General features: G+C 33.0%; 1 protein-coding gene across 1 annotated transcript in view; it reads right to left on the bottom strand.

Moving 5' to 3' along the window:
* Nucleotides 1–3,835: 3,835 nt before the first annotated feature.
* LOC148600359 (uncharacterized) overlaps nt 3,836–12,342 on the bottom strand; it is a 139,778-nt gene continuing 131,271 nt past the window's right edge. The window contains exons 122-131 of the mRNA XM_088557441.1: nt 12,027–12,182; nt 11,500–11,685; nt 10,888–10,974; nt 9,988–10,316; nt 8,625–9,214; nt 7,853–8,244; nt 7,223–7,435; nt 6,497–6,654; nt 5,978–6,089; nt 3,836–5,754 (exon numbers count right to left, since the gene is read on the bottom strand). Coding sequence (XP_088413567.1) covers nt 5,563–5,754; nt 5,978–6,089; nt 6,497–6,654; nt 7,223–7,435; nt 7,853–8,244; nt 8,625–9,214; nt 9,988–10,316; nt 10,888–10,974; nt 11,500–11,685; nt 12,027–12,182 — 2,415 coding nt within the window. The 3' untranslated portion in view covers nt 3,836–5,562. The remainder of the gene's footprint in view (nt 5,755–5,977; nt 6,090–6,496; nt 6,655–7,222; nt 7,436–7,852; nt 8,245–8,624; nt 9,215–9,987; nt 10,317–10,887; nt 10,975–11,499; nt 11,686–12,026; nt 12,183–12,342) is intronic.

Raw genomic sequence — 12,342 nt, 5'->3', positions numbered from 1 at the left:
GGGATGTTTCCACAGATGAAAGGAAAGTTGACAATTCTAAATGAAAAGTCTTCACCTTTGTCATAAAGTAAACACACTATATAAACACTATTAGAACTTGATCTGTTACATGTTATTTCTTGGGAATAACTTTTCTATTTTGTCCCCGTTGCATTGCAGAAGTGGACATAAAAGTACTGGTGGTCATGCCTCCATGTCACACTTTGTGGATGCAACTTCTCAGAAAGAAGCTGAAATGATCCTTATGATAGTCCTACCAAAGTCTTCTTGAGTCAAAATTGTTGGACAACTGCTTGTTAAATTTATTGCCCTTGGAAGACAAACTTTAACCAGGTGAGCGATTCAGGCTCCTGGGAGCCTCTTGTTTGTTGATCATAGTGTACTGCCATTTTGATTCTACAAATTTTACAGGAGTTATGGGGCTTTTGCACTTCAACTTTTTATGCTTCAGGTTGAGAGCATATTGTTTTACCCCTGTCTGTCCGTCCGTCTGCCCCAAGGAGGGTATATAGTTATTTTACTCCTCCTACAGTATTTAGGGTATGATGTTGATGCTTTGTAGAATTATATATGGATTGAAGATGTGCATATTATCAGGGTTTTGATGACTGTCAATATTTGACATTTTTATGGCTAGTTGGACTTATTTTGTCACCATTTTGAGGGAATAGGGTACATGTCTATTCCAGATAACTTCTGCAGTATTTAGGTCAAGAATTTGAAACTGCAGTATGATTATATATGAACTGAAGATATGCATATTATTGGGGTTTTGATTTCTATCAATATTTTACAATTTCATGGATAGTTGGACTATTTTGTCACCATTTTGAGGGAATAGGGTACATGTCTATTCCGGATATTTCCTCCTACAGTATTTAAGATAGGTAGTAAATAATCATGAAGGTAATAAACAATTATTGGAAGATCCTGCACACAAGAGTGGATCAACATTAGATTTTATGTTTGTTCCTGTAGACCAATGCTATCAAATCAGGACATGATCAACTTCTTGTCTGATCATAAAATTGTCGTAATTTTAAAGAATTAAAGCTTGTAAGTATAAATTGACTTTTTTATATGTAAAAAAAAATACATGCGGAGGCATCAAATGTGTCTCAGACACAACAACTTCTCATAAAAGAATTTTGACAACCAAACATTATGCGGTAGCTGTGTTAAAATGGGAGTGCTGGGGCATCCCTTTGACTATAGATAGTCTGCGGTGAATAGGTTCATATGGCTATGTGTATCTTGTTCAAAACTTACATTGGTTACAGATCCTTTGAGTTATTTGTTATTTGGAGACCAAGTCCAAAAAAAAACAACAAATTCCAGTACTAAATATTGATCTTGAAGTTGGTCAGAAGTAAACAAAGAAAAAATGAGAACCCAACGGAGACAGGAAGCAAAACAAATAAAACTAAGATTAAAGACAAGAGATGCTAATTGCCAAGGATAATGTGGGAGTCATGGATCAATTTGTACATCAAGTTTTATTTTGAAGAGTTTGGTTTGCATCCTGTAACAGATACTGGTATTTTAGGCATTCCAAGATGAGAAACTATGATCTGTCGAATAGAAACAGTTTTGTACTAATCAAACATCCTTAGGCAGATTTTTATGCAACTTTTTGTTGCTGAAATAAATGCCATAAATTCTCTAAAAATATTTTCTTAGGTGAACTCCCAACAAAGTTTGGGGATATATAGAAGTATTTGTAGTTTACACTTGAGTTGTGAAATAATGATTCACTTGTTCACCATATTTTTATTTCCTTTTTCTGACGTGGTCTATCCTCCCAGTAGAGTCAGAGTTACTCAAGCAACTTTTGTTTTATGTGCGTATTATTTTTGTTTATTTAATGTTCTTTGTTGTGTGTGTAATTTCCCTGTCTATTTGTTATCCTTGGACTACTGTGAAAGTACTATGTTTGTGGGGTACCAATTTTCATGGTTTTCGTGGGGAGGCCAAACCACAAAATGTGGTTCCAAAAAAAAAGAAGATTCCCATAGATGTGTATACTGAAAACCTCAAAACCACTAATTCAAGAATCCACAAACTTGTGTTTCTTCTCTAATCCTTAAAGTACTTTCGCAATATGTTCATTGTGAATCTTGTTTCATGAATACTCTATAGATAACTTCTTTCATTTGTGGTTTTAATTGAGTACAATGTAAGTGGACTTACACGTGAATGATCCACTCATTGTAATCTGTTCACATTTAACAGGGTTATTGCTACATTGTACCTGAAATTATTCGTTTCATAAAACCCCAATTACCCTGACCATAGTAAAGTTTCTGTTTTCTTTGTAGGATAAAAAAAAAAGAAAATAACTATAACTATTTCAATTAAGAATTTGTCAAAGAATTGAAAAGCTTTTCTTTTAAATTAGAGTTTAAAAGCCCAATTACCCAGATCAGGTTTAAAGTTTTAATTTTCTTTTCATGAAAGGGTACTACTTTGTAGCTTTTACAAATTTTATGACTTTAAATGTCACAGAAGTACATTCTGTATATAGACTCAACATTAATGAAATGGGAGGCATTGAGGACTTTTATAGAATAGATAAAATTTCTAGGTTGGATGAACATTGTAAATTAAAGGAAGAAGGTGATAATGGGTGTTGAAGCTTTGTATTGAGAATTTTAATGGACTTGGCATGTCTTTTGACATTTGATAGGGTTAACTTTATCTTGATTTTAATTAGATACTTATAAAGTATACATAGGCTTGTAATGATAATACAATTTCATACAAATTTTGCCTCCATTAACAGGTGTGAATTGTCAATAAAATGCAATTTTCCCATCATACCAGTAGAGATGTGCTGACTGCACTCTTTCCTTCATCAATACAGATACTACAAAAGGTTTTAATCTTTAGGGGGATATTCAGTAAATTGTAATGTTCTTTTCACAATGGTAGAGACCTATTCAATTTGAAGTGCTGACTACGCTGTTTCATTCATCAATGCTACAATAGGTTTTATTCAGTTTCTATTTGTAGAAGTCTACTTTCAGGCTTTTAATTTACCGCTCTTTTAAGGCCAAAATCTGATATTTTCTGTTTCTTCTTTAGGTAGAAACGGTTAAAATTATAACTCTACTCTTGATGGTAGCATTTTGATTTCAATTATGTGAGCATTAGTGAGCATGTTGAAATACAATATTTACCATAAAGAGGGGAGAAATAAGTAAGATCAATCATAATTGGGTCTGCTCATTTACTCTTTTTTACTTTCTGTGTTTATTCTTTTATTTACTTGTATTGTTTATGGTGTTTTGTTAATTTGACAAGTGAATTGTTTGTCCTTGCATTATGAGTGTATCTTGTTCTAATCTTTCACTTTCAAATATCAGAAACAAATTTGTGAATAAGGGTAACCGCAAAATTAATGAACACTAATCTGATCCATTTTCAAGTCAAGTCCAAAATAAATCTGATAAAAAAGATATTACATCACTGGTGTAACCGTTACTGCAATGGTCCTGACTTGGTACAGGAATTTCAAATGAAATGGTGTGTTAAATCCAGGTTTTACTGTGCTCCAAACCTCCATTGTGTCTTTGATATACCAATGGTGATTAAATAAGCATTTGCATGCTATAGTGTCATAATTGGTAAATCATTGGTCTTATCAAGTACAAAGAATAATTTACAAAAGACAATCATTACTCATTACTTTAGAAGAAGCTGAGTATTTTTCAAACATGGATTTGATTTCAGACTCAAGGGGAACCAACCTCCTCATAAAAAAGTTATATTTTGACCAAATGGTTTCTGGGTGTGATTGGTATTCTTAGTAAACTCAAATAAAAAACAAGGAATATATTATATGCACTAATTTATTGGACTAAACCCTACAAAAAATAAAGAAAACAAATTTGGATGGAATTCTGATATGTTAATTAGAACAAAATAAAATGTGATACAAAACACTCATGATGTACAACATACATATACCGGTACATGAAAAAAAGTGATGTTCACCATGAAAATAACAAAACAATGGTCCAGCCATTGATAAATACATTTAGTAACAATGATTTGGATGGAATGTTTGAAAACAAGTTGACAGAACTATACTACTCCACAAGTTATTTTTTTCATTCAAGCTTCCACAATGGGTTTACCTAAGAAGCTAAGAATAGAAACAATGGAATTGTTAGAATAGTGTGCACATTTGGAAATACCGGTACATACAGTATAAATTTAAGACACTTTACAGAAATGGAAGCTTAAATGAAAATCATTAAAGAAAAAAAGTTAAGTATGAAAATATTGCAGAAAGAATATATTGCAGTTTTATAATGATCTAAATAGATAGATTGATTGCACATTGAAGGTTGGATAACCTTTGTCATTTTTAAAGATTTCAGATAATTAGTCAATTATGCTACTAATTAATGTTAGAATTATGCTAATTAATTAATTTCTGGTAATATGATCCTGTTATAATCATAATAGCAGTAGTCAAAATGATTTTTATACTATTAAAATCTTTTCTGAGAAAAAAATCAAATAACAATTAATTTAGAAATGGAATATTTGTGAAAGAGCCCTCCCCACAAGAGCTCAAATCAGAAATAAATCCAAATTCATGAAAATGAATCAAAGGAAAATGCCTAAAAAATGAAAAATTCAATGAATCATTTGAAAATAATCTTTGATCAATTTAAAGTTCTTTTCCAAAAATATATATTGATACTAAAGTTCTATCAAAAAGGTGTGCATAACTTTAAAAAGTGCTAAATTACAAAATAAAATAAATCCCACAAAAATACACACATATATGGACGGAAAAATGGCCGTACCAGGAAAATTAATATACATTTACAAAAAGAAATACACAAAAAAAAACATTCTTTAGAAGGCATACAGCGTAACCTGCCTAGAACAAACCTGGAATACAAAATGGTTTGGTTTAGACAGGTTTCAATGTATGTGGTATAAATAGATTTGTATAAGAATGTTCTTTGATTATCAGGAAGTATAATAAATTCATAAATTATCTACAAAAAATTCACAACAATAAATTGATTGAATTTATCACAGAAACGCTTCATGGAATTCATACATGCTTCTAATCCATTTCTAAAAGTGCCAATAATATTTCTGTTTTAAGTTCATGAATAGATTTTAAAAAAAAGTATTATCATTTATCAACAGTTCTTATAGTAGGTTAAATATTCCCAAATATTTTATTTAAATGTCAATATGCATTATTTCCATTTAATAAAATGAATACTAAATACAGACTTCAAAATTCTTTAACATTACAGTACTTTGAATCTTTAATATGGGGAAACAACCTCTTTCTACAGTGATAACTACTAGAAATGATGTTAACTTACATTAAACTAATTGTAAAGTTAAAATCTACTAAATCCAACAATTTTTAGAATATTTCCAGCACTGTCTATATGATGAAATTTTACATATATATTATTTGTAGTAACTTCATTAATAAATCTACAGTTTAAATCACATTCTCTTCTCTCATAACAGATAAAATTCTTTGTATGCATTTCACTGTCAAAATCATTTCTTGTCACTCTACTTGCGTCTAGATTTGAGTTCTTTCTCCTTTCTCATGATATCAGCCTCTGTGTGGGCTATTCTCTTCAATAAATCATCCTTTTTGGAAAGGAGTGTGACTAGTTTCTCTTGTTCTGTTGGAAGACGGCTGTCATTAGAATCTTGCATTTGTTTGATGCCATCTCTGAGTTGTGCTTCAGCCTTCAATGTCTGAAAATTAAGCACAAAAATTATGTTAATTATTCGCTTATCTGGATAACCGAGCTAATCGAGGCAGATCTAGGATTGCCACTTAGAAGAGGAGCACAAAAAAGTTAGGAGACTTCAACAAGTTTTAAAGACATAGCCCATGTTGTGCTTATTATAAGAGGGTGGACATGTTTTAAGACATTCATAATATATGCTTTGCAAATTTTCAGAATTGAAATTTTACCTGAGACAGGTCCTCATTGAGTTGATCATTTTTAGTTTCTAAATCCATGAGTTTTGAGTCAAGCAAGTCTTTGGTAGATCCAGTTGGAGGCTGAACTATCTGTTTCCTAGGGCTACAACCAAAAAAAAGTTAAAAAATGTATAATATAAAGGCCAATTTCAGTTCATCATTTGAATGTCAACCCAGCTGAACTTAATTTTTTAAAACCACAATAATAATAATTTACGAGTTTTTCACAACAAATTCTTGTGCTTGCATTGTTACTTCATAACCTGAAAATAAACATTTAATAGAACTTAACTTTGATTCAAGCCCCCTACCCCACTAGCCACGGCTAAAAAAAACAATTGATAAATTGTGCACAAATATACCCTTACTTTTAAAGTCAAAGAAAAAGTGAACTCTGAATTGAATCTTCAATTAAAGTGAAATTTATCATACTATAAGAAAAAAGTGACAAGCTAATTGATATAACATTAATATTTGACTACAAATTGTTTAGAAACTGAGTTATCTTACCTTGGTTTTGGTATTGGACTTTTGATCCCTCTTAGTTCAGCCATGCGTGAACTGACAAAGTCACTGGACGTTAAAATTCCACCATTAGACATGAGTTGCTGTCTGAATCTGGCATTACTTGCTAACGTCTCAGCACCATACAGTCTCTGGGACATTCTCTGTACAAGGGGAGACAAATAAAGGTCAGCTAATATCAATATATGTATTGGTGAAATGCCATACAAAAGTTTGTAATTCGGTAGCCTTTATTTTTTTTTATCATAATAGTAAAAAAAAAACCATGCATTTAGCACTTTCAATATGTCATAGAAGACAAAGTCCTCATATTGGTATTTTATGTGAAATAAAGTCATAGCTTGAAAACACTGAGAGCCTGATTTCACTGTAAGATAAAGTCACATCTTTCAGAGCTTCCAATACTAAGTTCAGTATTTTCAGATCTTTTCAAGATGTGACAAAACTATAAAGATGTCAGGAAAAAGCGACAAGATGGGATAAATAGCAATGTTTTTTTATATATATATATATTCGACTTGTCCTCTTACAAGGTTACACCTACCTCCTATTAAATGTGTAATAAGCCTCTGAATTAAAAAAGGAATTGGTTTCATGCCATAAGATTTTCAAGTTTTTGAAAGAACTACATGTATTTGTGAGTTCCATACATTATTAATTTATATACATTTTGTACTGCTGAAGTATGTTTGAATATATAGTATTTGTTACCTGTTCAGAGAAGTCTAGTTGAGTTGGCCCATCAACCTTCATGTCCACAAGGTCATTTACAACATTCATCTTATCATCTGCACTCCTGACTTGTCCCAGTGCAGACTCCAGGGCTGTGCGAGAGTCTACAGACGACGACCCTATTACAGACTGGGCTTGGGCAGAGTTATTGGTCCTGGAGAAGAACATGTCCTGGCAGACAACTCTCAATGCCTGAAATCAGGAAAATAAAATTGGTCATGATTTTACATCATCATCAAACAGAGTGGAAACAGGTAAAATTGAATACCAGTATATACCAGTGGTTATAAAGAAATGTAACCATATAATCTAGATGTGAAAAAGTGGAAGACAATTAGATTGGTGAAATACACTATATAGGATTTTTTTTTTTTAGTGTAGAGTGATGAGGAATATGGCAACTTATTTTCCTGTAAGAGGGTGCAAGTAAATTGAAACTTTTGGGAACCATATTTTTTACGACTTTTGAACTAGCAAAAAATATACTTAATTAGCACTCCACAAAAATACTCAATCTATTTTTTTCCAAAAAGAGTTCCATAGCTGATGTACCCTACAGTTTACTTAAAAGTGAGTGACACAAAATAAGAGAATATAAGTAAAACTTACTCTGTAGAATTCTCTCAAAAACATTGTGTTTGAGTCATCAGTCATATCACCAACTTTAATGTGGGCAAGCGTGTGGAGTATCACCACTACAAATTCACCGATGGATTCCATCCTCTCTCGTCTGACAAACATTATCTTTCGTCGATGTTCATAAAATACAGAGTTCCTGAAGGCATTCTTGTCATAATTATTAGGTGGAAGATTTGAGGCCAAAAGAAGGCTGACGTCTGGTGTTCCAATATTCTGGTTGAGCAGACGTATGACAAATACACCATATCTGTAAATGACAAACTGACTAGGTGTGATGTTATTGATATCTACAGGAGCAAGGTCACCTTTGCATTGCCACTGGGCATCCTTTACATCCATGTATGACTGGCTATAGTCACCACCTGTTATAAAACAAAAAAATTATTGTAAGGATATTACAATTTCTGTCAAATCCAGTTGGGGCACTTATTTCATATTGAAAGGACAAAATTGTTTAGGTTACATGATTAAGCAAAAATTGGCAATATTTTACACTTGTATGAGCCATATCTTTCAAAATTCCTGATTTGCCCTAAAATATTGAAAATGGGATTTCAAAACTGTAAAATTGGTCATCATATTATCTTTAAAATTTGTTGTTAAGTAGAATTTCTATTAACCCTAATCTGCTAGTGAAAATTGAAGAATGATAATACTTCAGGACTAATAGAAGATTTTTTAATGTTTGATCCAAACGAGAGTATGTATTTTTGCACATACATTTTGTATTACAGCATCATACCTAGAATTTTATCACTGGAAACAGCACCCTCTGGTGTCTTGTCAAGCATTTCAGCCAAGTCATTTATCTGCTTGAACAAAGGTGACATCATCAGCATATTGACCCAATCTTGTTCCTGGTTTCCTGTTGGTACAAAGGAGCCAGGGGTACCAGATCCACCTACCATACCTGGTGTAGAATCAGTGCTGCCACCTAGTGGGAGTTTGCTAGTGAGGTCATCCTCAGCTTGTTTTCTCAGTAAATCTTCACGATGTTCTGCAGTGATGTCCAAGAGTGATTCTTTTTCCAATTTAGCCTTGTTTGAGTCAACACGATTTTTCCTACGAGCTTCCAACCTGGCTTGGAGATTAGCTCTGCCCTTGGCTTGTTCCTGTTCCATGTTTGATCTCATTTTGTTCATCTGTTCTTCATGCTCTCTAAGAAGACGTTCTTTTTCATCACTAGCTACATTCATCTTTTTGATGTCATCTTGTTGTCTTCTGTCTCTCTCCTCTAGCTGTTGTTTGCGTAATCTTTCTTTCTCTGCCTCTCTGTCTTTCTGTCTTTGTATTTCTCTTCTGTGTTCCTCGTCCATCTCTCTTTCCATATTTCTAAAGTAAAACAAAGCAAAGAAGATGTACTATTCAAAGAATGTTGGAGTGAATGGAAAACTAATGAATGTAGAAGTTAGTCAGGTGAGGATTTATATGAATCATTCCTACGTCCCCCTTAAAATTGGGAATAATTGATAATTGTATTAAATCTTGATGTTTCAGAAATCCTGCTCCCTGAAAATAATCTTCCATGGCTTTGTTTCATCTTATTTATGCCCCTAATCCAAAATCCTGGATCCATTCTTGTAGAAGGGAAACTTTCACACCATTTTATCCTGGCTACATCCAATATTACAATACGTTAGGCCAACTACAAACAAATTGTCGGTTCTAAAGCCTTCCTTGCCTCTGGAGATGCTCCCTCATTTCCCATTTTATCACCATTTCAGTAATTAAAAAAAAAGTCTCCTCATCATTTTTTCAGGAAATGAACAATCTAAAAAGTACCCTTATTACCTTCTGGAGCAATAAACATGAAATTAATGGCCAACTCTACCTATATTTGCATTTAAAAGTGTTATCAGTTCAATTCATATTGACATACGTTGCTCTTAATCAAATCATGTAACATACTATTATCCTTCAGAAATTTTATTTTTCATAAATGATTTTAAAGTTTCTGGTTACTCCTAAGATAGAAAATATATATATAATGATATTCAGTACATGGGAAATGTCCCATGTACTCATCATGGAGCAATAATATTTAAAATCAAACCACTAGTTTATCCCCTTTATCATTTCTATAATTCATGAATTATCTCCCTTACTTGAATTGTTCCATGAGTTTCCTCTGCTTTTCTTCCTCTCTTTGTTTCTGCTCAGCTCTGCGTCTTTCATACTCTTCCTGCATCTTCTTAAATACATCATCATGGTAACGTCTAGCCTCATCCTTGGCAAGTTTTGCATCTTCCTGATACTTCTTATACAGTGCATCTTTGGGTGAATATTGTTTCATGGCATCTGCTAACTCATTGAGTTGTTTGTCTTTGAGATTGAGTCTGGCATGTGTTTCGTGTATTTTCTGCTGAGGTGTCATTTCTTTCTCAGCTTGTTCTAACAATTTAGTTGTCACATTGTCAAAATCCTTCAGTTGTTTCTACAATCACAGATTTTGAATATTGTTTTATGAACACAGATTTATGAACACTGTTTTATTGCTTTTGGGTAAAAATTTCATTGAATCTTTCTGATTAAGTTCTTTTTAGTGCAGTTTTGGCAGGGGTGAGGATAATTTGTAGAAAATAAGGGTGAATGTGCTGTTGTCAATGTAAACATCTACGATGTCATAGACAAAATTGTAAACTTCATTGATAAACTGCAGGTTATTAATGATCACTTTCACATTGATTGCTTTTCACACTTTCACTGATCCAGCTCAAATGAGCAAATTAATCTCTGAAACAGGATCTATAATCAAAGTTGGTATTTGCCAGTAAAAACAGGGGGAATATAACTACAACAATGTACTACCTACCAAGTTTTATGAAATTCTGTTCAGTAGTTTTGGAGGAGTTGCACTGACAAACAATATGACAGACAGCCAGTTAGATTGATGGATGTACAGGAGAAATTCATTACTCTTAATCAGGGGAGACATGATCAGTTTCTTGTAAAAACAATCCTCCAGCATTTTATTGTAAATTGACGATCTAAAAATCTGTACATACCTCTTGCTGTTTCCTGAGTTGTTCCTTCCTCAAAGCCAGTTCCTCAGGAGAGAGATCGGAGCTGTCAGCTATCAAGTCCTTCATTTCCTACAGACACATATATGATTGGTTATTTGTACCAAACAATTCCACTTCTTTAATGGGACTCATTACAGAAATTCCAAATTAAATAAAATTCTGTTTTCTTTTGTCTCATTATAGAGGTATTTTGTGTTAAATATCTTAGTAATGTCTACTACCAATATTCTTGGATTTCTTGGGTTTGGTAAACCACGAAATTTAGTTCCCAATGAAAAGGAAATTTTCCATTTGTTTGTATGATGGAGTTGTCAAATCAACAAATTCGAGAATCCACAAATTGATCATTTCCCCCTGAACCACGAAAATTGATACCCACGAATAAAAGTACTTTCACAGTATGTGTCAAATGATCTTAATACCAGTATGTATTTAAACACAACCAACATAATTAATTCAACAATTTATAAGTAAGCCTTTACTGACAACCAACCATGTTAACCTAATAATGATTGTATGGTTACTCAACGCTATTAAGATAAATTCAAGTAAAATTACAAGGATTTAAAATTCAGCTACGTTACTTCAACCCACCTGTTCAAAAGCAGCCAATAGTCTGTCCCTCTCTTCGTTTCTTCTGGACTCAATGTCAGCTCTAGCTCTACGTCTGGCAGCTTCCAGCTCCCTAGCAAGCTGGTCTTCCAGGTGAATGGCTTCCTTTAGATGTCGCTGACGTAGAACAGAGTAGATCATGTTCTCTGCTGCATCATCATCTTTACCCTATGAAGAAAAATATTTTGCATTTCAAAACTTGCCATTTGGCACAATTAGAGCTAAAAAAAGTTGATATGATTATTACAGAGATTCTAAAAACTCTACTTTGACCTGTATTCTATGGTCCATGGCATTGTATTAACTTTTATCCAGAAACCAAGAGTGTGATGGTTGGACAGACGGACAAACAGACTGACATACAGGGAAATTGCTATATATCAACAACTGATAAAGTGGAGGCATGTAAAGCTTAAGCTATAAATGTTATTGTTAAGTTTTGTCCACCTTGAACAGGTGGAAATGAAAAAAAAATCACCCTACCAGTAGTGTAGTTAAACTCTACTAACCTTGACATTTTCAACCAGAGCAGATTTCTCCACAATTCTGGCCAGTTTTTCATTGAGTTTGTCTCTTTCCTGTTGTTGTTTAGCCAGCTCTTGTTCTCTCTCTATTCTGTGTTTTTCTTCAAGAACCTCAGCTCTCTTCTGCTGCCTCTGCTTAATCTGTAAGATAGTCATTTAGTGTATACCACATGATAGACTGAGATTATTTTTAACAGATATGTATCAGCCATTCCTTATAATTTAATTACAGTTTGGTTTATTGAAATCAATAAAAAAGTGGAGATTGGTGAAATTGGGGGTAAACAAACAGTAAAAAAAA

The sequence above is a fragment of the Perna viridis genome, chromosome 13, assembly GCF_037379345.1.
Source record: "Perna viridis isolate PV_CMFRI_1.1 ecotype Kerala chromosome 13, ASM3737934v1, whole genome shotgun sequence".
In the NCBI taxonomy this organism is placed as follows: Eukaryota; Metazoa; Mollusca; class Bivalvia; order Mytilida; family Mytilidae; genus Perna; species Perna viridis.
Note: the sequence above shows the minus strand (reverse complement) of the source record. Positions and strands in the feature narration are given on the sequence as shown.